Source organism: Botryllus schlosseri, chromosome 9, assembly GCF_051294905.1.
Source record: "Botryllus schlosseri isolate E-star chromosome 9, Bs_hap1, whole genome shotgun sequence".
Lineage (NCBI taxonomy): Eukaryota > Metazoa > Chordata > Ascidiacea > Stolidobranchia > Styelidae > Botryllus > Botryllus schlosseri.
In genome coordinates this window covers 985,980-1,013,916 of record NC_137244.1, presented here as the reverse complement: position 1 = coordinate 1,013,916, position 27,937 = coordinate 985,980, and the positions used below count along the sequence as shown (strand labels likewise).

Genomic DNA, 27,937 nt, shown 5'->3' with positions numbered 1-27,937 from the left:
GCGTGATTCAATTGCGAAACGAGTATCGTCGTCTCTATGAAAAGGGGATGTGCATCACGCGAGCATTGCTTATCAAGTCTGCGGCTGGTGGTGGGTGGATCAGGTAGTCTGAGACAATAATACTCAAACGAGGAACAAAAACGCCAGCTGTGAGCCACGGAAGCTTTTATCAAGATATGGAAGATTGCTGGGAGTTCCACACTTACGGTGACTGCCGGTTTAACGCCCGGTGTAAAAGAACGCACGATATACAGCGTAGGTGCGAGCAATCTTTTCATGTGGCAAAGATTTGTTATTTTGAACCGCGTTATGGGGGTTATGTAATGGAGGTGGTTGATAGAACGAGCGCAAACCAAACATATTACGTCCCGCAAGGCGAATATTGGTTGCGAAATGTGACACAAGGAAACTTGGTTATCATTCAGAAATCATCTGCAATGGACCGAAGAGCCCGTACGAACTATGGCAAAATTTGCGCAGTTCTTCACAAAAGTCAAGACATTGACGAAATCCTCGTTCCACTGGAAGAAGATTTGAGATATGGCTTCACTTTTGTGGACAAGTCTCGTCATCAGATGAAAATAGTTCATGCTTATTCAACGAATATTTGCGCGGATCACCAGGATTGTAAACGTATCGGGGTTCACATTCGAGCGGCCGCCATAGGAAACCATTGCAAAAAATTGGACAGGAATTTCGTACCATTTTATAAGAGAAATCCGCGAACTCAGCCGAATGGATTCGGGGCCAATTCCATCCAGTTAGCTGTGTCTGTGTATTGTCATTCTGCGTGTGGTCACATCGAGCAACCCGTCCTCACTGCATTGTATATTCATTCAGAACGCTTCCTAGATTCCGATGACGCAGTTATCTGTCGAGAGTATATGGAAGAGCTGTGGAAACTATTTGCTAGAGATTCTGTTATAGTCGATGTCTCTTCCACTGTTGCCGGATCATTATTGGTGAACTATCCTACCAGTTGGAGGCAAAAACTGATAACACTAAATTCCTTTACCTTCTTCAATCAACAGATAACTCTGTATTTGCGCTCAAAGATAGAGAATTTCGTGTTAGCAAACCATGTCCGTCCCAAATTTGTCATACCAGATGGAGAAATAGTGATAACGAATGAAGTAATCGACAATCTACACATAGCTTGGAATTCCCCTGACTCTACAGTCGAAGAAAGAGAAGACGCTCTTGCACATCTGCTTGGTTCAGCAAAGCGGGCAGATAAAGAATTCTGGAGAGGATATGAAGATTGGTACACAATTGCTGCCATACCCTGCAATGAATTGACAGATAGCCATATTATATTAACAACATCCCCAATCGGCCAAACTGCACACTTTGTAAATCAACAGCTATTATTGGCATTCATGATATCGCCATCGATTTCTTTGTACTCAGCAAATGAAATGAAAGGAATTATTATGCAAAGATACGCAACACCAATTATACAGAAGGTAGTGTTGAGAAAAATACGGAAAGACTATGTACATCTTCAATTCACCGGCGTACATGGTCGCGTACGTGGCAAACGAGTCATGCTTATCAGAGATCTTTTCGGTGTTGAATCCTTGAAAAGCCCCACATTGATTCATAGCACCGAAGACCATGAGGATAGCGAAGGAAGAGATTTGTCAATCATGTCATTTGTGATGCAACATCAAACATCCGAGGAGTATTGCAACACCAAACTTGCAGTTCTGCAGGGAGAAAAACTAGCTGCATTGGCAAGTAAAGTACAGAAACACGGAATCGATAGCCCCGAAACAGTCGATAGCATTCATGATATTGTTTCTGCAGATACCATTGACGACACACCTTACGCGGCGATCGAAGGTGGAGGTACCAAAGTAACACTTCGACGCGGGACTGAATTGCAAATTCAAGTCGCAATCAAATCAGAATTTGACGAAGTTGAGCGTGATACATACTTACGACTTCTGAGAATCGGAAAAGACTGTCATGAATGCTTGGCTCATCTTAACGACCCCGAAAGAGCATATTTGAGAAGTAATAGAAGAGATGTTAAAGACCTCTTATCCCCTTATCTCGTAGTTACAACTGTTGAAAATATCCGGAAAAATAATGTGAAAACGGTCACTTTCAAGGAAAAACGAATTATCTGGGATGATGATTACTTTTCCGGAGGTAGATTCTTCTATGCCGAAAGTAATATCAAGCAATCCAGCCTCATGTGTATACGAACAGAAATATCGCCAAGCAATGGGATGGAGATATCGTTTGTTTGGATTTGTCACGCTGTTGTGTCGAAGGTGTCGGCTGGCGAAGTCAAATTCCTAGTTTGCAGTCTCTATCAAGAACAAACCCCAGATCTGATTTTCAACGACGATACTGAGTTTATTGTCGAAGTCATTGATATGGATGACGTAGACTCAGATCAATGCAGCACTGAAAATCAACGTAGTAAGAATAAGGTGAGCTGCGATTCATGATTTAATCAAGGAAACTGAAAATTTTGTAAGACGTCATTTAATATATACTGGTTATACGTGTATACACCATATGTAACATTGAAGCCACCACATCATAAATATATATTGCACAATGAGTTAATATAGCAATGTGAAACTTGCCATGTTTAAGACGTTTTACGACATGGTATAGGCCAGTGGTTCCCAACCTTTTTCGACTCATCGCCCCCTGTTGAAGCTCCACACCGATCATCGCCCCCCAAATATTGGGAACCGAAAAACAGCACTTCGTCACCCTCCTAAAACGTTGGTCTTTGGCCCGATAGGGTGATAACCACCTCAGACCCCTTGTCAGCCAGTGGTTTTCTTTCGCTACGTGTCAGCTATACCCTATTTCATGTACTGTTTGGTAAGTCACCGTATTTCGCCTAAACACGCTTTGGTCTTGGGCTCCAATAGGGTGATAAACTGACCCCCATTACGTTGTTCGCTTTGCCACGAAATTAGGCGGAATCGTTGTTATATTGACTTCGTTACATGATGCTATCTCGTGACCTCCTATATCTGCTATGTCAGCAGATATGGAAATCGTCAAAACGTACCAAACTGAAAGACGCACTTGATTTCAAATTGGTATTTCTTAACTGGCAAATAATTTTTTCTTCGCGGGATGGCATTTGTCCTGTAGGGCTAAGGTCGCCAGGACAGTAACATTCGACGCCAGTCATTGAGGCACATATGGACAATTAAACATATATGTATAAGTAGATATATCATAGTTTTCGGTCAGCACAGGGGCTGATCTGCTGATCGTTCTGGCACACTTCTCGGAGTCGCATGTTACATGACCTTTAACTACATATGTCTTGGTGCGTCGTGGCGCAGTAATGGCTGACGCCGAAGTCTCCCATTTCCATAATCATGTGTATTTTTGTTGGGGGACGGGTACCCCGAAGTCAAAATATATGAAAATATAAAATCGCGCGCAGCGCGAAACTTTTTGGAAAAAGTTGCATGAATTTCTAAAAAATTACACTACAATTTTTGTTAATTCACGAAATATTTTTGCCCCCAATTGGGGGTTTGGGGTGCGATAGTTACGGTCCCGACTCCAATATAGCCGTCTTAACGCGCCATCGCCCCCTATATCGTCCCTTCGTTGTTTTCGCCCCCTATCGCCCCCTTCGTCCGTTTTCACCCCCCTATCGCCCCCTTCGTTATTTTCGCCCCCCTAGACCGCCAAATCGCCCCCTGGGGGGCGATATCGCCCACGTTGGGAACCACTGGTATAGGCTATCATGCTTGCTCGAAAGATTATTTTGCCATTAATACACAAATGAAATTAAAATTCCTCTTATTTTCTATGCAACCTTACATATAACAAAACACTTATCACTAGGGCAATTTTTTTTTTGACTTAAAAAACGGAAGATTTTGACCTAAAAAATCTAAATTTTAACCTTTTCTGACCTAAAAAAACTGAAATTTGACCAAATTTTGACCTCACGTATGCAAATTAGGTGTTTTCGCATATAATGTTAAAATTGTACTACTTATCTTCATTTCTGGTTGGAACTGTCTGTCCTTACAAAGTAGATTGGCCTGAAAAAACGTTTTTGGCTCAAAAACTGACAGATTTTTACATGAAAAACTAGTATTTTAACGAAATCTGGCCCTATGAAGAATTCCAGTAGTTACATTACGTATTCTGGTGGAAATAATTAAAATTTGTTGTAGTACAACGAAAGATCCTTTCCTACATTCTCGGGTAGAAAGTGTCTGTCCTTACTACGTAGCTTGCCAAGAACGGAGAAAGAACGTTCAACAGCAGCATTTGTTGGCTGACAACACTCAAGTTGTGTGCACACTGCTGGTGACAAACCGTGTTGCTTCATTCTGACAATGTTGTCTATATCACAAATTTTCAGCTTGCGCTTCTTGATATAAGAACCATGCAATGTCCAAGCAGTCTTGCTTCAGCTAGGATATTGCGGTACGTTGACCATAAAACCATGTCACTATTTGTTTCATTTGACCATTTATGATTCACAATGAGCTGACGATGGTCCGTTTACAACAGTAGGCCTATAAAGTAGGCTACAAGCTGTAAAATATCAAATGATAAGTTCACCGACAGCGCAAAATCTACGATACAAACGAAATGCAGAGGTCAAAAAATGTTTGACTTTGTAAACAATTTTGACAAATTTTGACCTAACGCTACAATTTTGACCTAATTTTGACTTTTTTTGACATGTCAAAAAAAAATTGCCCTACTTATCACCCACACGTGTTCTTGTACTATTATAATATGTGTATATGTATAATATGACAACGATGAATACGCACTTAAATATATCCCTCGAGATTTTTAGTTGATTTCATTCTTCCTGTACAACACCTGATGAAGGAGCGGCGCTCCGAAAGCTCGTGTAATAAATATAATTATTACTTTGCAAGTGGACGTTAAATAAGGTGTGAAAGCAACCAGGATCTTATTATTATCTATATCGTCTGCTATCGGTTCAACGAATTACTGTACAATGATACTGATACATTAATTTTGACAGGTATACCATCTGCTTAGCGGTCGAAACAACCGTCTGTTGGAAAGATTCTACCCGTAATACGTTCACCGATTTTGCAAGCATGCATTGCCAACGTAGATGATCCAGAGGGAAATACAGACGATTATCGCACTATTTCTTGTGTGCGCAATATGCTATGTAATGTTACTGAAACTGGCGCCAATTTTATTGAAGAAATGCATGTGAACGAACATTCTCCATTTACCATGCGATGAAGCTTTCACGAGCTTGATTGTAGAGTACTGGCGCGTTAGTCATACATTGTATGTGTTTATATTCTGTATATTTGCTCAACACAGGTATATTAGCAATGGAGTGTCTGTATTTGGGCTTTACGGTCATGGTCATGTTGAGTCAGATATTTGATTTGCTATTTTGGTATGCAACAGCACGTCTGAGCCAGTGACACGCGCGAAAAATGACGACATTTTGACGTTCAGCTTCATCATATTTTCATTACCGGGTTGATTAGTGCGAGGTAATAGTAGTAATAGTAAATATCATCATAACAGACTCACATTGGCAAGTTACTGTAAATGCTAATTTGACCCTTTTAACTTTTGATACCGCGTCCCAAATCAGAGTTTTAGTTGGATCTCGCGACCCAAGCTTCACAATTCAAAAGGGATGCATTTTTAATGTCAGTATGCTTCGTTTTCACGGGCATGTATGACATAGAGGACGTAGACATAGAGGAGTTGCTCGCAAAGCAATTCTATGGAACATGCTGTGAGACGCACAGGTTTTTAAATTGGGGTGCAATATTTTCTTTGCGTGTCGCATTTGTAATGTGGGGCTCAGATTGCAAGGACGGGAATATTGGGTGCGGACCTTTTCGACGGCCCGGCATATCACTTTCAAAGGTTTTGGTCAATCAGCGATCTTTTTGGAACCGCACTTTGCCAAACCGTGTATACGTTGCGTGAAACATCATGTGTTGATATGTCCCGGTCCGGAAAGGGATATGCACGAATACATGTGTCTAATAGTCCTGCACCAGCTCGTTGCATGCCTCTAGACCAGAGGTCTCAAACTCAAATGTGCTCGCGGGCCATTTTCCTAGTTTTGATGACGCCGCGGGCCGCATCATTAATAATAGGGATATTCAATGTATAATTGTATAATTACCAGATAGGCTTTATTTTACGGGACGGGATCAAAAAGCCTATATTGTCGTAAAATCGTACATAGTGCGATTCTGAGAATGCGAAAAAGTGCATATATTATGTTAAAACTTGGTAATATTTTTGAATCATTTGACTGGTGCGGCCCGCGAGTGATCTGACTATTCGAATCCGGCCCGCGACGTCAGTTGAGTTTGACGACTTTGAGCTACAAGCTGCATTCTGCTATTATCAGCCAAAATAGTGGATCGAATACGAAGCCTCGAGAAGTTGAAAAAATTGATGTCGTACAATCCACTAACTATCTACACATCCGTGAGAATATAAACGCATAATCTATATTCCTTGGATTTAAATTATACAAGAGGGTTGGTAAAGGTGAGCGCTGTGCAATGTAAGGACAGGGCCGTCCAATAAACAGCGACACGTTGCTAGCTACTAGATTAATCTACTGAGATACTACTGTAACAACAACGCAAGTTGTGATCATTTCGTTCGCGGTCAGTTTATTTGTGATGTAACAATGGAGGATCAGTGAAACGTACAATCAGTGAATGACTGGTTGCTCTCCCAAGTGAAACAGGTGTATCTTGAATAATCCGAACATGCACAAGAATAAAGTCATTTAATCGACACCGTTTACTTGATGACTTGAAATTGACTCGAAAATTTTGCTCCGAGTCACGAGTCAATCCACATATTTGAAGCGCCGAGTCAAGTCATTTTTGCAAAGCGACTCGAGTCAAGTCAAGTCACACGAAAAAGTTGACTCGAGTCTGACTCGAGTCAAGTCATGACTCGAGTCATCCCAACACTGGAGTGAGGTGTCTTGGAAAATGTAGGGAAATGTGTAAATAATAATTAAACATATTCGGGCGGACCCGTTGGTATAATGACTTCGTTACGTGATGGTTCGTGGCATGTCTGCTATGTCAAAAGATATTGAAATCGCCCAAATGTACTAAACTAAAAGACGCATACGATGTCAAATTGGTATTTCTGCACTGGCAAATAATCATCTCAGCGTGATGGCATTTGTCTTGTGGGGTTCAGATTGGAATCTTAAGTATATATGTATATATATCGAAGTTTGTGGCCAGCACAAGGGCAGTCCTTTTCCGCCTAGGTTTTCTTGTTCTGGCACACTTCTCGGAGTCGCATGTTACATAGCCTAAAACTTCATACGTCTTGCTGCGTCATGACGTGGTACTGGCCGACGACGAAATCCCCATTTCTATAACTCATGCAAATTTTTTCTTGGAGGAAGGGTAACCATAATCATGAAGAAATTAGACACCACTAAATTGCGCGCAGCGCGAGAAAAATTTGAAAAATTTGAGTAAGTTACTCAAATTTCCAAAAAAATACTCTATAATTTATGTTAATTCACGAAATAATTTTTGGCCCCCCATCGAGCTCCCCTCCCCCCCAGTTGAGGGGTTTGGGGTGCGATAGTTACGGTCCTGGGTAGTAGTACAAAACAAATGCGACGCTTAGAGGAAGATATTTCTCCTGAATTGAAATCAATCGCGTGCGCCAAACACGCTTTGTTGAGCTGTGTTGCGCACAATTACTGTCTGCGCGTTCTCTATGTCATACATGCCCACAAATCGTAGTAAACTAATGTTAAAAATGCGTTTTTTATTGATGTGTGGTTTTTGGTTGGTGGTGGGTGGATCAGATAGTCTGAGGCATTAATACTAAAACGAAGAAAAAAATCGCCAACTGTGAGCCACGGAATCTTTCATCAGGATATGGAGGATTGCTGGGAGTTCCACACTTACAGTGACTGCCGGTTTAACGTCCGGTGTAAAAGAACGCAAGATATAATTCGTAGGTGCGAGCAATCTTTTTATGTGGTAAAGATTTGTTATGTTGAATCGCGTTCTGGGGGTTATGAAATGGAGGTGGTTGATAGAACGGGCGTACACAAAACATACTGTCCCGCGAGGCGAATATTGGTTGCGAAATGTGACACAAGGAAACTTAGTTATCATGCAGAAATTATCCGCAATAGACAGAAGAGCCCGTACGAGCTATGGCAGAATCTGTGCATTTCTTCATAGAAGTCAAAACATTGACGAAACTCTCATTTCCCTGGAAGAAGATTTGATATATGGCTTCACTTTCATGGAGAAATATCGTCATCAGAGGAAAATTGTTCATGCTTATTCGACGACTTTTTGCGCGGAACATCAGGGAGAGTGTTATATTTTTGAAAGTAGCTTTAGAACATGTTTGCGGCACTTTTGTGATGTGTGTATTGATAGATATCAAGTGTCCCTATTCTACCAAATCAAGATCATTAATAGACTTACTTGAGCGTTTAGAAGAAAGTCTTCATTTTGAAATGAGTCGGTGATGCATCACAAGTACTTTGACAAGTGCAGGGCAGCTTTTTCATTGCATACTCAAAACTTATGCCATTTATTCGTTTTGGACCCGATGATACGCTAAGAATCTGAATTGAAGAACTACCTAATTCTGATATAGCCTAATAATATTTCCACAACAATACTTTCTTAATCTTGCATACTCTCGCTTGATTTTACAAAATTCTAAGAGTGCTGACGAAATCAATAACTGGCCAATAAATTCGACAAATTCACAACTTGAGAATGTATTTCCTTTGTACCGAGAATGAAACAAATAGAATGTAGGTATTGGTCACAGATTTGGTATTCCTGATTAATGTTGCCATAACTGGCCATAAACGGATGCAGTTTTGACTTAAGCTATACACTGCTACTGTGGAGGTAGTCTTAAACTGACGACTCACTTAAACACACAGAGTTGGTTGAAAATGGGTAGGCATAAGCAATACAATTGAGAGGATTTAACGAAATATATTGGTATAACGCCATTTTATTAATATTCAATAAGGAGTTGGTAAACCTTACGTAATTCCCTGAACTGAGACCCGATAAGACCTTTGTGAGTCGTATATTTTGTCGTGTGAAAGTAGATAACAAAATATGAAATCGTACGATGTTTGGTGCATGTACTCTCTCTCGTGGCTATGAGAGATATGCGTAGGTAATACCACGGAGAGATATTCATTCATTCATTCATGATTATTCGCTGATTCGGAAGCCCATTGCATTGCCGTACGTGATTCAATAAAGTTACAAGTCGTGGAGACAGAAACAAAATATATTCGTCAGTGTGATCCATCGAATACGTGTGCAATAGACAGGTCGTGGTACGTCAGCCAACAAGGCCGTACGGCGCGCGGATACGCCGGTCCGTCAAAAGAAGAAACACGCAGCGAATTGTAAACGCAACCTTCTGGAGTCAATTATACAACTACAAACATTCGCTCTGCGTTATAGAGGACTTTGTTGGTAGCAGCAGCAGGTATATCGAAATTGACGTAAACGAGAATAACAGCAAGCAGTGTAACTGTGAATACTCCATGGCAATCTGTAGTTATTGCGTTGCTGCATCGCGTCGACGTCAGTATCTTCCATTGACAAGCCAAGATCCTGAACGGCGTCTGTGTAAATTTAGGGTGCTCTGGCCCTGGCACTGAGAACGACGGTAAGGGATACAAGTGTTGTTGGGTCCGTATGGTTACGAGGCTGGTCTCACACAAATGGCCTACTGGTGGCGTTGATGTGCCGTATGTCGACAACAATGTCAGTTCCTTCCCAGCGTTTTGGGTGGATTTCTACCAAGTTCAGGAAGTATATGTGGTCCCGACTTTTAAGGCCGGTAGCGTCTTGAAGTGTTCGCTCCACATCCCTACGGTGACCTCATTCCATAGACAGTTGAGCTGCAGTCTCTCATTATTCAAGGGGTAAATAGCGTGCGTGTACTTCTCGCTCTTGCGGTAAAGGAGATGGTGTCTTCTGGAGAGCAGTATGTGGCAGAGTTACCAATTGCATCATACAAGATGCCGGGATCAGAGATGCCCCGGAATATGGTTTATGTATAGCGCATAGTGCAACTTCACTAGCACAGCAATCAGGTACAGATTAGTGACGATAGCATCAATGTTTGCATTGATTTGTTAAACATCTAAAAGTATCTACAAAGAGAATAAAATGGTCATGAATTACCCTCTGATTTTTGTTCAAGAAATTTGTGTAAATTTTGTATAGGGCAATGCAAAAGCTACTGAAGGTAGAAAATTTTAAATTTGGCTGAACTAGCCAAATTTGCTATACATTTTTTTGAAAACTCAGCCATTTCATGGCATAGCCAGTAAAATGTAATAAAACTATTTTATTTTTTCAATAAATTCATTTTTTTTGTAAAATCTGATAGCTTCACTTCTGCATGTTGGAATTGAGCCAAATCTAGTGTGCAACCTTTTTCCAAGCCAACCCAACAATTTTGTTCATGAGCCAGTGAAATTTGGAGAAAAAAAAAGTTAATTTTGAATAACACTGATGTATAGAAACTTGACCAAAATTTAGAAAAATCATTGGCAACAGTGCCAGTACTAAATTATACGAAGTAGTGTCATGAGATACAGCAAGACCTGGTCTCCCTTTAAAAGAATATTTACATTCCAGTTAGAATGATACCAAATTGTAAATCGCTGCATCATCACAAAAACCAAGTCGAAAGTACGGTACTCTTGTCCTTGTCCGGCAATAGCAGTCTTCTCAGCACTATCCTTGAAACGATCAATAACTTCCTTCTGATTGGCATGGTTAAACTTAAATTTGGCTGACCGAAATTCTTGATTATCTTCTTCGATAAATGGCACAGATATCTTAATATCTAACCGATGCCTACAGTTGATGCATCTATTCTTAGGCCAATTTCACTATATAAACACTTTAATAAAAATCTAATAATTGTGGGTCATCTTAAATCATTTGCTATTGAAGCTGACTCGATTACGCTGTCTTGTGGCACACAAGATACCGGTATGACATTTGATACCACCAAACAAACAAGTCAACAGTTCAAATGTTAATTATATTTATCATTCCCACTAGCTTAGGGTTGCCATACGTCCGGAATTTCCCGGACATGTCCGGAATTTCACTGAAAAATCTGCGTCCGGGAGGAATTTCTAAAATATGCCTAAATGTCCGGAATTTTGAAGGCTTGAAGCAGGCTCAAAAGTTTTTCGTAAATCAACATAAACAATATTATTTTCAAGCAGATTTATGCTATTCAAAATTGGTATTCGCGCCACGCGCGAGGTAATGCAACGTATAATGATATTAGTATGGGCACCGCAGGCACCACCCTCGCCAAAAATGCAATCAAAATAAATATAAATGACCATCATTTACAGAAATAAATCTGATTGTAATCGCAATTGTAAACTAACGGTATATTACTAGAGTTGGTCAAGGCCGATTGGACGCTTCAGTCACAGACAGTGGTTCCAAATCTTGGGTTCGTTCGCCTTTATGTGGGCGATGATGTTGGACGTAATCAGCTTCCCAGCCCGTACGTATTTTTGGGCAAGCTGAATTTTTTTAGTAATCAGATTGTCAAGTTTTGAGCTTTGCCACGGAACATTTTCAAGTGGGAAATGAGGTCGCGACCATAAAAGGTTGGAAATCACAGGATGTGAAACCTGCTGGTGCATTTTATAGTAGCCTAATATATGGAAAAATCAATATTATTGACAGAATTCATACATAATATTTAACAGCCAAATTCATATAGTAAAGTACCCAACAAGTTACATCGACTACCCCATGGTGGGCCCAAGATCAGTGCTTTTTTGGGTGGAAGGGGGCAGAAAAAATCTTGTTTCGGACCTGATTAATACACATAAATAGATAGCAGGGCTTTCAAACACAATCCCGACTGGCCAGACACGGCACGCCAGATGATTTCATCCAGCCAGTGGAGGAATCTATTGCACACCCTAGCAAGTAGCAATCACCAGAGCTCACATTACAGATGGCCCAATTCATGACCTATATAGGCCTACCACTTCACTCCTGTATACAGTCGATGGATGGGCATTGGGCAATGCTTTGCTAGTGTGACATCATATTGACAGACAATGTGATACAACTCATTTTAAAACCCGCTAGTGGGCGCTAAAGAGTGTCAGGAATTTGCTCAACAAAAATATGGTAACCCTACAAGTCACTTTCCTGTCGTTTTCAGGCAATTCAGTAGATGGAAAGACTACTCCGAATTGTTCTCTCATCCATTATGACAAATTGGCACGTTATACCCTGGCATTTTGTGCGGCTGCAAAAAAACATAAACCTACCTAGTTAGTATCTAAAAGTCCTGAAGCTAGCTAATAAGTCATCGAAGATAACATAAAACCCAGAACTGTACTTCAAACAACCTCACTGAGACAAAAAATACGATTTGAAAACGCACCAATATCTCAAATTAACACAGTGAGCGGCTATCTAAGATAGTTGTTTGGCCCCAGCGAACCACAAGTCACGTGACTTTCGAGCCCAATAGTGCAGTGGCTCCCAACCGCCTGTCCGTAGCGAGTTTCCTGCAAGTCCGCGAATTATCGTCTTAGTATTAGGTGGTAGGGTAGGAAGTGTTAGGTTTAGGAGCGCGCGGGAATGTTTTTTATGCTTTTTATGTTGAAATGTACTGTTATCAGCGGTCTTGATGAGAGGTGCTAGTTTCATCTATATCCTACGACGCATTTTTGCGCTGCAGAATGACTTATCGCAATAAAAATAACAAAAATACTTCGATAATTTGCGAACTCTCACTGCACAAAAACGTTAGTACTCTAGGTCTATTTCTGTTTAATACTGTAGCTATCATGAAGTTGATGTACTCCAATATCATAAGGACTTGAGAGTATTTGGTACATGTAGGCAAAAAACCTACTTGGGTATACTCAAGACGTACGAGTACTTCTATACTTAACAACTCTGGAAGTTAGCGCAGTTTGTGACATTTGTATGCAATCGAAATTTGCGTGCTTCTCACTTACCTTATGTTAATAGTTTTCCTTTTCTATCTACTTTACAAGATTCAGTGTAGAAGTTTAGTGAAAGTGTAAGAGTTTAGCAAAAGCATTTTTTGATAATAGCACTTGTCAAGGTGATACAAACGTAACCTCAAACTACTTTAAACTAATTGTACTTGTATTCCAGCAAAATTACGAATCGTTGAGTATCGAGCGATAGCCTCTATCATACTTGCGGAAAATAGGGATTTGGTACACGAGTATCAAATTAGAGTAAATTGAGTACACTTGAGAGGTTATTAGTGATTCTGCTGGAGTTTATATGAAGGGAAGTCCTGATAAAACCTTGATTATTTCAGAAAAGAATAGAGGGCTTCTTTCGATATTTTGATAGTCTTCGTCGTAATGTCGGATGTCGTGAAATTGTATACATGCCATCTAGTACTACGGAAAATGCCAAGGCTGGTACTCAATGGTTCTGTTAGTAATTATATGGAATGTGTGGGAATCGAATTGGAGCGTAAAGTATGCTCCTATGGTATAGAGCCCTACGAAATGAGTCCACATACCCCGTAAAATTCCACTCCAGGCGCTGCGGCTTAGTTCAAGCGAAAAAGTATTTTGTACTTTAGGTGTCAAATCATCTTTCTTGTGATAAATAAGCATAGGGAGAATTAATCAGAACATTTTGTAGAGTACCGTAGGCATCGATACATTGAGTGAAATGGGCTTCCTTATCTTAAATTGAAACGGACAGAATAAATCGAAAGAATTTGCAGATTGGGTACGTATCGTATGTTTAGTGTCGTTGGTATTGTTAAACGTTGTCGCCGGTAGCCGTTGGTATACTATTACGAGTGTGAAAAGGATTTGCATGCCCTGTGCAGAGTATCGCATGATATTTTTCGCGTGACGAAACACGATCGCTGCTTAAATGTTAATGCATGCATTTCGATTACCGAGTTGCTATACAATAGAGATGACTCTACATTAGATCGTGCAGTGTACTTCGATTAAAACCATAACACCACATGTAAATCTATTCGCACAACTCGATGATGTTGGTATAGTGTTACTAAAATTAATTATTACCTATTTACACAACATAAAAATACCAATTCATGTCGTAGTAAGTAAGTTTATTGAACTCGTGCTTGATGAAAACGAATGGCGACAAGTATGCTGTTGTGTTTGAGTGAAAAATAATTATTTAGAGTAGTGACAGTTTGTGACCAACGAATGCAAATCGATCATGATATTACAATATACGCTTTCGTCAACATAACGACTTGGCGCAATAACTGGAATCTTGAAACTTGTTGCTTGTGAGATTTACAGCTAGTGCACAAAGAGGTTAGCGACCATTTTGTACGATAGTATGTTTTAGGTGTATTGTTGCGTGGATAATGATATGATGACTCAGCACTTTTCGTTAGCAAAGTAAATTGTTTTGCGCGTTAGATTTGTGGAAAGTAAGTTGAATACATACTATTTTGTGGAAGTAACTAGATTACCGCGATATCACTGGTAGGTCTCTCAAGCAGTCACCGCGGTTTCAATTTTGTAAGATGTCGCGATGTCGGTATAATGTTTTCTAAAAGTCAAACTCGGCCGGATATCATGACTGTGTAGGACTTACGATAAACATGTATTGATATTAAAGTTGACTATGTATAGGTACGTGCTACGCTACGGAAAAACAGATTTAGCCAAAAGCCTGTATAGAACTGCGTTGGTTTTGAAAGTGTTACATCATGAAATGCCTGACGAAATTTGGTATGGTGCATTGTTATTATGTCCTACAACTGGGTATCAACGTTCAAGGTGAGAATTTAAGGTTTAGCATGCTAATTCTGTTATTAAAATTGAGTATGTATGGGTATATGCTATGTTCACGAAAAACAGATATGTGTAAAAGTCGGTATTCGACTGCGATAGTTTCAAAGGTGTTCCATCATTAGATGTGTGATGAAGTCTAGCATGGTTCATTGCCATAATGTCCTACAACTACGTATCAAGTTTAGAGTTGGGATTCAATGTTAAGCATGGTAATTCCGTTATTAAAGTTAGCTATGTATGAGTACGTGCTATACGCCCCCCGCAAAACAGATATACGCAAAAAGTCGATGTAGAGCCGCGTTAGTTTTAAAGTTGTTCCATCATGAAATGTGTGATGGGATTTGGTATGGTGCATTGTTATAGTGTCCTATAATCGCGTACCAACTTTCAAGGTGGGAATTCAATGTTTAACACGGTAATTCTGCTATTAAAATTGACTATGCATAGGTATATGCTATGTTCACGCAAAACAGATATGCTTAAAAGTCGGTATTTGACTGCGTTAGTTTTAAAGGTGATCCATCATTAGATGTGCGATGAAATTTAGCATGGTGCATTGCCACAATGTCCTACAACTACGAATAAAGTTTAGAGTTGGGATTCAATGTTAAGCATGGTAATTCCGTTATTAAAGTTGACTATGTATAGGTACGTGCTATACGCTCCCGCAAAACAGATGTACGAAAAAAGTCGATGTAGAGCCGCGTTAGTTTTAAAGTTGTTCCATTATGAAATGCGTGAAGAAATTTGGTATGCTGCATAATCACAATGTCCTACAACTACGTACCAAGTTTCAAGGTGAGGAGTCACATATTAGCATGGTAATTCTGTTATTAAAGCTGACTATGGATATGTACATGCTACCGAAAACAGATTTAGGCAAAAGTTGCTATAGAGCTGCGTTAGTTTTAAAGTTGTTCCATCATGAAATGTGTGATGAAATTTGGTATGCTGCATAATCACAATGACCTGGAGCTCATTTAGATACGTTTTTAATGTAGTTACACACTCTAGTTATTTTGATGTAAAGAAAAAAATCATTCGATAACTCGATACAACTAATTTGATGCGTGAGGGGAAAACATAGTTAAATTTTCGTATGCATTTAGTTTCCAACTCTGAAAGCAAGCTTAGTCTATGATCATTCGCGTACCATTAGTATTCATTTTACAAAAAACGTCGTGTAAAGGTAAAGTACTTGTACATTTCGGAGTACTCAAGTATCAGTTTTGTCAGCTTATTATATGCTCAGTATATTATACGTCACGAATTGTGGAGCATTTACGAGGGTGCTCCAGGGTGCTCTTCATTGCGTGTTCGTGGTGGGTGATAAGTTTAATTTGCGAAATTAGTGTGTTCGTATCAAGTTTAGAGTTTGGATTCAATGTTAAGCATGGTAATTCCGTTATTAAAGTTGGGTATGTATGGGTACGTGCTATATACGCTCCCGCAAAACAGATGTACGCAAAGAGTCGTTGTAGAGTCGCGTTAGTTTTAAAGTTCCATCATGAAATGTACGAGGAAATTTGGTATTCTACATAATCACAATGTCCTACAACTACGTACCTAGTTTCAAGGTGATGAGTCACATATTAGCATGGTAATTCTGTTATATTCGTAACACCGCTCATATTGCGCGCCATCTATATATTTCACAGATAACGAATTACTCCTGCTTTTATCAGAGGATACTTTTTTAGGGTTTGCCTACTAACAGTACTTAGTTTCGATTAATAAAAGTATAGTGATTGAAAATAGATCACTGGATTATAGTTTACAGAAAACTCCACAATTCTATGTGACGTCCTTGCACACCAACAACCTTCGAACTGTTCGCCGCCTCATAAACACTTGAGTATGCCTACATTTGATGCGTGAGGGGAAAACATAGTTAAATTTTCGTATGCATTTAGTTTCCAACTCTGAAAGCAAGCTTAGTCTATGATCATTCGCGTACCATTAGTATTCATTTTACAAAAAACGCCGTGTAAAGGTAAAGTACTTGTGCATTTCGGAGTACTCAAGTATCAGTTTTGTCAGCTTATTATATGCTCAGTATATTATACGTCACGAATTGTGGAGCATTTATGAGGGTGCTCCAGGGTGCTCTTCATTGAGTGTTCGTGGTGGGTGATAAGTTTAATTTGCAAAGTTAGTGTGTTCAAATCAGGCCTGTCGCTAACATAGTGATGTCGCATTAGCCCTAAATACACATAATAGAATAGAATATCTACTTTACAAAATTCATACGCATTTTCTTGCTCCGTTCCGGGATAAAATGTATTTTTCGCGCTTTTTGTGTATTTTTAATAAAATTAGTATCCATTATACAAAAACGACGTGTAAAGGTAAAGTGCGAATACAAGTACAAGATGCGAGATAACAACGACTCAGAGCTCATTTAGATATCTAAGTTACTTTAAAATTAGTACTCGAGTATTTGCTACAATTATACTGCCAGCTAGTTATAGGTAGATGGTTTCGATGGTGACGTACTTGTATAATGCACATTTTGGAGAGATTAAGTAAAGCAATGATCTCAGATAAATCCATTAAATTAAGGTAGAAGTAGCAATTTATGTAAATTCTGTTATGCGATTTACTACGTTACTAAGCGCACCTGCTTACATTCATCCGGACGGGGACTTTCTACTATATTCGCTACTAGCATTATATAGCAGCATCCATCGCAGCTTACATTATTACTTTATAAGACACCGTATGCGTTTTAGTGTCGAACTTTTGCGTAAATCCGTTTTATTTCACCTCACACCTATACAATGTACGTAGTCGATTCGAATAATTCGATGTAAAATCGTGGTATTTGCGCAACATCGAAATTTGTACACTACACGCTTATCTTATGTCTGTGGTATTTGCGCAACATCGAAATTTGTACACTACACGCTGCGACACATTTTTCCACAAGTCGAATGCATGTCGGTTCATACTAAGACCATGTTACGGTCAAATATGTGTGTTTTTCTGTCTCCAAGTCAGCTACCCCTACATTGAATGCACAGAGTCGGTGCATGTATGAGACTTCAGAACATGATAAGTTAGTTAACAATATTTCGAGTCATGGGTATGAATAATTTTTAGAAAACCTAAATATGCCGCATCCAAACTTCGTAAATTTTTTCGATTAGTTTTTTTCGTTTCTATCTATTTTAAAAGACTCAGTGTGGAAGTTTCGAAACTTGCATGAATTGCAAGCTACATAATACAACTAGTTAACACGCGCTGATGTAACTTTCCTCATTTGTATGCATAGCCTACGCGAATTCACTGGATTGAACTTTACTGAATACTCCGCAATGTAAAATTAGTATACACCATACAAAATCCGGATTGTTTAAGTCTTTAGTGTAGCGGAATAGTGTAGTTTTCTAACTACTTTACAAATTCATACGGTTTTTCTTGGTGCGTTCCAGGATAAATGCAATTTTTCACGCTTTTTTATTATTATTTTTTCATTAAAATTGGAGCTACTGTATATTATTTATCGCCTATATTTAAATTCGGTGTGCTAATGCGTTGAGGTTGAAGCTAAAACATCCTATTTCATGCGGCCAAGAAGTCTAGCACCGCGTAGCCGAATTTAGCATACCGAAAAATATCTACTTTACAAAATTTTCATTTCTTTATGTCCATTAGAGTCGCACCATCTATTTATTTCACGGATAACAAATTATTCCTGCTTTTATCAGAGGATATACTTTCCTAGGGTTTGCCTACTAACAGTACTTAGTTTAGATTAATGAAAAATATAGTGATTGAAAATAGATCACTGGATTATAGTTTACAGAAAACTCCACAATTCTATATGACGTCCTTGCATGCCAACAACCGTCGAACTATTCGCCACCTCATAAACACTTGAGTAGGCCTACATTTGATGCGTGTGGGGAACACCTAGGTAAATTTTCATATGCGTTTAGTTTCCAGCTCTGAAAGCAAGCTTGGTCTATGATCAATAGCAACTATTTCAACAAATATTACATACCTATTGATAGATAGCTAAGGCACCATGTCGATCCAAAATTATACCTTTTGCCGTCCATACTTTTATAACCCTTGAAGGGGTAAAATTTGCATTACACTAACTTGCAATTGTGAAGCGGCGTTTCACTGTTGGTTTAATCACCCTTATTCTAGTGACATGAAAAGGACTGAATCGTATGAATTGTGGTCACTACAAGAATCGAGCGAAAGCGCTGTTTCACGCCGTCTTGCATCGGTCACGATTAGTTTTACTTTTCAACTAACTTGTTGTCTGTCGTTATATTCATTAGACTCGCTTTCATGCGGCTAATTTGTCCCTATCATTATAACGTCGGTGATCGCGTACCTGCGGCGAAGGTGTTCGTTTAATTATAGCAACGAGAACCGACTCCCTGCGGCTATTCCGTTGGCATTTTAGTGCCGAGTTAAATACCCTTATACTCGACATGCAAACATTATACAGGTAGCGGTTATACTGCGAGCTGATGAATTCGTCATCTATTCGCCTAGCGTAGTTGTTCATAATCCCGACCTTCCGCTCGTATCGTATATACTACAAGCCAGTGATCGCTACATCAAACAAAACGGTCAGATCGAACGCAAGAACTCGGATCGCAGTGTCGGACGGCAGCAAAGCGGTGTAGGGGAGATGTGGTACCGATGGATCAAAAATTGGAAAATGATCGCTGGCCCCGAAATGTTCAGCCGAAAACAGCAGATCTTTTGCTGGCTCAGCACTTTGATACAAGCTCTACCAATCGCTCACATATACATGAATATCCGTCTTTTCAAAAAATATTTATGGACGTTAAAAATTTGTTGCTCGAACGTGTCATCGGTCCCCACCCGGTGGGTCCAATGGCACACGACCCCGGGACCTATGACACATATACCCTAAAAAACTCAAATGTGACTACTTTTCTCGCTCAGTATTATAATTTAAGCTACAGCAAGCCAAAGAAGAATGTTTGGTCGCAACTGTCCAAAAATAGAATAAATTTTAACTCAGATGTTGTCATAAAATCACGTTTCGATTTAGGCTTGGATTTATAAATTTGAGGGTACATACATATTGCCCGAAAATCGACAGTGTGACTTCCAAATACCTCGTTATGGCGATAAAACATCATATGCAATTATTACATAAAGATTTTCTGTACGTAGGCATGTTTCATTTGTTTCATAATTAGTATGCTTGATTATTTTGCTTCATTTGGCTATTGTATCATCGGTCCCCACCCTACGAATTTTATACATGAATCGAAAAAAAGTCCACTCAAGGAAAGTACTGAAAAAAATAATAGGTGCCATCATATAGCCTGATACAAGCCCTACACTTCACAATAAAAATGATTGCTGGTTTGTTCGTGTTGAAGGTTACAAATAAAAATGTATATGTCGATCTAAATTTAGTTTACACCCCCCAAAACAAAAATCATGTGTGAGAGACCCCATAGCTCGCTCACGTCGATTTTTTTTGTACGTGAGGAAAGATTTTGCCAGCATGCAATTGTAGACAAGTTCACGGAGTGTATTCATGGAATTATCATAGAGAATTGTCAAAGTATTTTCGGTCCCAGTGCTCCATCGGTACCACATCTCCCCTACCTCGAAACATCAACCGATCTGGAGGATTTCAGCTAATGAATCGACGCAATAACGATCAACGATATCATTGATATGCTATTTTTTCGAAATAAAATGAACTCGTACACTATACAATGCTATTTCAAGGAGACTAAGTAAAGTGCCAATGTAAGTTTTGACGCGGTAATCATAAGTCGTAAAATGTGGAAACTGCAGAAACCGTAACTTGTACACATAAAATCAAGTTTAAAAAATATGGATGGATGATATTAGTCCTAAATACACATGTATGATGTGGCACTGATGACGTAGCAGATGATGTGACAATGGGTGTGCTATAGGTGGGGCAATGGGTGGATGATGTGGCAATAGGCGTCCTATAGGTGCGGCAATGGGCGGATGATGTGACAATGTAGGCGTGGCAATTAAGGCGACGTGGCCTTCTGGGATTGGACGGTAACAAACGAATCCCATCCTACTACTTCAATACGCCACAATAGTCCGATACAATGACAAGGTAGGAAGATGTCGAAACGACTTGGAGTAATCTTTGAACTCAGACGCCCACCTATGGCCTAGGACAGTGTGTCTCACCCTTTTGGACCTCGCCAACCGGTAAGATTTCAAAACAAATGATGCGGACCGGGAGAACTTCAAAAATCAAAATTAACCCTGGATTTAATTGCGAGAATTGTATATCCTACTCAAATTTTATATTGGAAAATTAATTTCATGCTGCCTTACTGATATTATATATTTATTAGGGCTGTTCAAAAATAACTTTTTTTCGGATTCCAGCCATTCACTGATTAAATTGTCAGGTTACCACAGGGATATCTAGAATTTCTAGATATCCCTGCGTTACCATAACAAAGGCTGCACACCAAATTTGGTTCGATTCTAACAAGTGTATGCGTCGGAAGAGCCAATTAGATTCTTTAATTTATTACGTGAAATTGAAAAAAAAAATTTCTGTCCACCCCATGAAATGGTCGAGTTGTCTTCAATAACGTTGCAAAAAATTTGAATCAATTCAAACTAATAGAAGAGGAGGTATTTGAGTTCGTCTTTGATAATTCTTGCATTATCCACCGATCAAGGATAGTCCGAGAATTATCCAAGAAAAACTCAAATAACCCCGCTTGTACGGGTTGGAATCGAGACAAATTTATTTTGCATCCTTTGTTATGGTAACCTGACAATTTAATCAGCCAATGGTATTACCGCAGTACCGTAGACCACGACGACATCATGCAGAAAATGTGCTCCAAACTACTGAATTATTTTAAAATTTGATATTTAATTTATTTACCTTTCGAGGTGAGATGTAAAATTTTAATATGTTTGGCGGACCGGAAGGTAGCTTGTCGCGAACCGGAGGTTGAGAACCACTGGTCCCTAGGGCCTATGTGATGTAAAGAAGAGGCACGCACAATCAAGATAAAGAAATAGCGATAAATATACGAGGCCATGTGACGGAATGCGAGGTTGATATATCAGATCGTGTTCCGGTAATCTCGGGCGGAAAGTCAGACAGAAAGTCGGACATTTTGGAGCAACCCCATACATGCGTGAATTCCGACGCATGTAGAACATCTTTTCACATACCTTATCATTTTAAGCGGTTTCCCGCAAGTCGCAAATCATAATAGTTAAGGGTGGGCAAAATAGAGTAGGCCTACTTGAGTGATTCGATTGCAAATCGACTACATGCCGTTAAGACGAGCATTTAAATCGCTCTATAGTCGCTTATTAATACCTCAATACTGTTTTAATGACTTTTTAGATGACTACAAATGAACCAATGCTAATTATACATCAAATTAATAATTGGACATTTTTTCTGACCGTACCTATTGATTGATATAATTAAAATATCGCTCCCACTAACGGGCGTAGCTTTGAGCTATATTGCAGATGCTGTGGTACGACCACGGTGATAAAAAAGTTTCGGAGCTATGTTTCTGATGACAAATTTTAGTGGAAAAAGAGGTATAATTTCGGTACAGAAAAACTTGCCTCTTATTATTCGACACGAATTATTACAAGCATTACTTGATTCGGATTCGAGTACGCGATTCATTGCGCGCAGCTCTAGTGTAACAGGATTAACGAGGCATCCACTAGTACAGTCTAATTTTTGTGAATGTACGACGTACGTATACATTGTGTGGGTATCATCGACTGTAGAGTAGATGTGTGTCACGCGTGCATTACTAATCTGGGTTTGGTTACAGTGACATTAGACTTTGACCAAATACATGACATTTGTACGCTTTGGTGTTCTCCTTTATTCTGAGAGTATTCTACAGTAGTAGACTTTGACCACCGCCAATTTGGTATAAAAGCTTAGTGGTTCTATTTTCTGCCGATACTAAACTATACAGTGTTGCGAGGCGCGAATGCGATAATTGGTGGGTTGATCAGTTAGTCTGGGGCAATATGGATATCGTTGACTCGAGGAGACCCCATACCTCTACCGGCTGTTTGGTGTTCAAAGCGTTTCAGGAATGCAAAGACGGAAACGCATGCAAGCTATCGCACGACATTTCGACCAGTCAAGTACAGGCAGCAGAGGGTACCATCCTTTCAAACATGGAAGATGTGTCTGGAATTGTCACGTTCCAAATGATGAACACTACAAGCCAGTCTTACGATAAATTCTATGTTCCGAAGGGTCCATGGTTTAACTCCGGCGCAGCACCAGGAGATACCGTCGAACTACAAATATCAGAAAATGTGAATAAGCAGACTAACTTCTGCTTTGCAAGAATTTCAAAAATACTCAAACGAGGAATAAAAACGCCGACTGTTAGCCACGGAAGTTCTCATCAAGCTACGGATGATTGCTGGGACTTCCACACTTACAGTGACTGTCGGTTTAAAGACCGGTGTAGAAGATCGCACTGTATAAATCGCAGGTCCGAGCAATCTTTTCATGTGGCAAAAGTTTGTTCCGTCAAAGAATCGCGTCCTAGGAAATATGAAGTGAACGTGGTTAACAGGGAGGGTGGAAACAAAACATATTTTGTGCCGGGCGGAGAATATCGATACTTGCAAAATGTGACCGATGGAAACTTAGTTATTATGCAGGAATCAACAGAAATTTACCAACGTATGAACTATGGTAAAATATGCGCAATACTCCACGACAGTCTGGACATTGACGAAACATGCATCCCCCTCGAAGAAGATTTGAGGAATGGCTTCACGTTCGTGGACAAATCTAGTCATCAGAGGAAAATTGTTCTTGCTTATTCAACAGATTTTTGCGCAGGTCGTCAGGATTGTAAACGCATAGGGGTTCACATTCGAGCAACCGCCATAGGAGATCTTCGGAAAAAATTGGACAAGAATTTCATACCGTTTTATAAGACAAATCCCCGAGATCAAGCGGATGGATTCACGGCCGATTCCATCCAGCTAGCTATTTCTGTGTATCGTCATACTGCTTCTGGTCACATCGAGCAACCCGTCCTCACTGCATTGTTTATTCATTCAGAACACTTCCTAGAGTTCGAAGATCAGGATATAGGTCGAGAGTATATGGAAGATATGTGGAAACTATTCGCAAAGGACTCTTTTGTAGAAGATGTGTCATCCACCGTTTCCGGGTTATTATTGGTGAACTCTCCAATCAGTTGGAGACCAAAACTGATATTCAGAAATTCCTTGAACTTCTTCAATCAGCGGATAACTTTGTATTTGCGCTCAAACATGGGGAAGTTCGTGGTAGCTAATAATGTCCGACCCACATTTGGGATACCAAATGGGGAAATAAGGATACCGGATGAAGTAATCGAAAATTTAGACCTAGCTTGGAAATCCAGCGACTCTACAGTTGACGAAAGAGAAGACGCTCTTGCAAATCTGCTAGGTTCAGCAAAGCGGACAGATAAAGAATTCTGGAGAGGATATGAAGATTGGTATACATTGACTGCCACACACTGCGACGAATTGACAGAAAGTCATATTGTAATAACTACATCTCCAATCGGTCAAACTTCAGACTATGTAAATCAACAGATATTATTAGCATTTATGATATCGCCATCCATTTCTCTGTATTCGGCAAATGAAATTCTGTATTCGGCAAATGAAATGACCGGAATCGTCATGCGAAGATACGAAACACCAATTATTCAGAAAGCAATGTTGAGGAAAATACGAAGAGATCGTGTATATCTGCAATTAAACGGCGTCCATGGTCGTGCTCGCGGCAAACGAGTCATGTTAATCAAAGATCTTTTTGGTGACAAGTACTTGGCTGAAAATCCCGATGATATCGAAGGAAATGATTTGTCAAGCTTGTCATTTGTGATGCACAATCAGACATGTGAGGAATATAGTAATACGAAACTCGTCGTTCTGCGGGGAGAGACACTAGCAGCATTGGCTGGTACTGTAAGGAACCACGGAATCGATAGCTCCAATACAGCCGATAGCATTCATGAAGTTGTTGCTCCCACGAACATTGAAGACACACCTTACGCGACGATCGAAGGTGGCGGTACCAAAGTGACCCTTCGGTGCGGGACCGAACTGCAAATTCAACTTGCAATCAAATCTGAGTTTGACGAAGTTGATCGTGACACATACTTACGACTCCTGAGAATTGGTAAAGATTGTCATGAATGCTTGGCTCATCTCAATGACCCCCAAAAAGCCTTTCTGATTAGTAATAGAAGAGATGTTAAAGATATCCTATCTCCAGATCTTGCAGATAAAACTTTTGAAAATATTCGAAAAGATGGGGCGACAAAGGTCATTTTCAAGGAAAAATTAATAATTTGGAATGATTATTACTTTTCAGGAGGTAGATTCTTCTCTGATGAAAGTGATGTCAAGCAATCCAACCTGTTGTGCATTCGAAGAGAAATATTGTCAAGCAATGAGTCGGAGATATCGTTTGTTTGGATTTGTCACGCTGTTGTGTCGAAGGTGTCGGATGGCGAAGTCACATTCCTGGTTTGCAGTCTCTATCAAGATCACAATCCAGACATTATTTTCAGCCACGACACTGGGTTTATTGTCGAAGTCATCGATGTCAACGACGTAAACGCAAGTCAATGATGTCCTAAAAGTCAACGTAGTGAGAAAAAGGTGTGTTTGTAATTCACGAATTATTCAAGCAAACTGATAATATACGTCATTTGATATATAAAGGCTATGCATATACACACCATATCTAACATTGAATACGCCACATCAGAAATATATATTGCACAATGAGATGATACAGCACTGTAGAACTTGCCTACCATAGAATTAGGGGTGCATTTAAAACAAAATTAAATTTAAGACAAACATCTTTCAGACATGGCCTCGCTCAAAACATGTTTTTGCCGTCATTTCCGACGGATGAGAAATAAACATAAGGTTATTGCGGTTCGCCCGAGTACTGGGCATGGAATGCTTGAATGTGGTTGATCTAATCAACAAATATTTTTACGCAGCAAATCACTCGGAGAAGTGCTTTAGAACACCTCTTGTTTCAATTGCAAGCTTACATATGACAAAAGTTGTTTTTTGCTCCCAAAATCGTGCGAAAATTGCACAATAATTTAGCAAAAGTTGCAGTAAAAAGGTGCATTTATAAATTTTTAGAATAATTATGGTATGAGATTAGGGTTGCATTTAAAAATCAATTTAAAACAAACATGTTTAAAACAAGGGGCTTGTTTAAATCATGTTTTTTAAACCATGACGTCACGAGTATGCAATTGTGAGTTCATAGTAGATTGGCATTGACAATTGAAAATAAAGGGTTAATATAGCTCCTTTGACGAAGCACCTTTACTATTGTTGTTTAGCCGACTATTTTTAGGGTTCCAACCATCCCATATCGATATACGTCGGCTATATCCGGCGGTAATTGTCAGTAGGCTCATACAGCATGTATTTTAGGAAGTATTTACACAATTAGGGCATAATTTTACAACTTAAAAAAACGCAAATTTTGTTTTAAATGCAACCCTACATGAGATACTCGAAAGTTTGTGCTGTATAACCCTAAAGTTTAAGATTTACCGCATATCGGCATGTTTCGTCTCTTTCTTCGCTATTCAATTGATCATGCACACGCTTTTCGGTTCTTTGGGTTTGAAACCTAAATGACAGCATTTCGCTGTCAGACCCTGCGGAGCTGTCACATTTGGTACTTTCCCATTTCATGGACAGCCTGGCGAGACCGCCGAATATTACATTTTTGCCTAAACGCAGCAAGAAAATCACGTGATGCGGAATTAATTTTCCACAAAAAGCCTAACAGCAAAGCGATAACTTATAAAAAAAAGGTCAAATACCACACCCTGAATTTCCTAGGTCTGCAAACTTGACCCATGACATTGCAGCAAAACTCAGTGTTGACGACTTTAACAAAATCGATATCATGATAAGGTAGCTTAGTGAAAATATAATTTTCGGCGGTCTAGTTTAGGCGTCAATCAAGAGATGTGATTACACATACTTCAGGCACTGTCGTGCTTGGCTGTTGTTGTTGAACTCCTAGCTTGCAAGCCATTGTGTCATGGACACAATTGAGATGTAGCTAATGCCAATCCACCTAATAGCTATTTGTTACGCAAACAACGAGAGAACCATACTAGGAGGAGTTTGATATCATGTTTTCCTCTTCACTGCTTTACATTTTGCGCAATGATTGATTTAAATTGCATTACAAAATGACAATTTTGCGATAAAAAATTTCTACAAACAGCTAAAGACATCGTACTGGATAAATTCTGAGTATGTAAAAAGCTCCCGGAAGCTCTAAAAAGTAGCAAAAGTTGCAAAAATTTGCCCTACTTATCATACGCAACTATTCAAGTAATATTGTGAAAACGATTAATATGCACTTCCATATATCCATCGAGATGGTGTGATGATTTCACTTTTATGTACTATGATACTACATTATACATTTATATTTAAAGGTATATCATCTGCTACGTGGTAGAAACAACCGTATGCTGGAAAGATTCTATCCGTTCATCGATTTTGCGAGCCTGCATTGAAAACGCAAATGAACCAGAGAGAAATGCATGCCCGCAACCTATCAACCCACGATTTCTTGTGTGTACGCTGCTGCGCAATTTTACTAGGAATTGCGTAAATTATATGGGGAAAGGCATATGAACATCTTTGATTTATCATGCAATGAACTTTCCACCAGTCATACATTGTATTTGTTTGGTTCCTGGGTATTTGCTCAGCACGCGTGCCACAGCATAGGAGTGTCTGTATTTGAGCTAGGTCATGTTGTTGAGTCAAATATTTGATTTGTTGTTTTGTTATTCACGGTGCTTCGACGTATCTGGTCATGGTCAGGGCTGGGCAAAACCGAGTATACTTGAGTGATTCGATTATGAATCGCATACAAAGCCTCTTGCACACTGGCTTTGCGACACGACTAAAACAACTAAATTCCCCGATCATGTCGAGCTCTCGATCGTAGTAGTTGGCAGTTTCGTGCCGCTG

General features: G+C 39.5%; 1 protein-coding gene across 2 annotated transcripts; it reads left to right on the top strand.

The window, feature by feature from the left end:
• The first annotated feature begins 79 nt into the window (after positions 1-79).
• On the top strand, positions 80-27,652 carry LOC145446765 (uncharacterized). 2 transcript variants are annotated; one of them, XM_080325120.1, is made up of 2 exons: positions 80-2,444; positions 27,394-27,652. In XM_080325120.1, the coding sequence occupies exons 1-2, from the start codon at positions 177-179 to the stop codon at positions 27,472-27,474; spliced, it is 2,349 nt and encodes a 782-aa protein (XP_080181246.1). In that variant the 5' UTR covers positions 80-176; the 3' UTR covers positions 27,475-27,652. The 2 variants fall into 2 exon arrangements, with proteins under 2 accessions (XP_080181246.1, XP_080181247.1); XM_080325121.1 differs by lacking the exon at positions 27,394-27,652 and adding an exon at positions 5,012-5,248.
• The last annotated feature ends 285 nt before the right edge of the window (positions 27,653-27,937 follow it).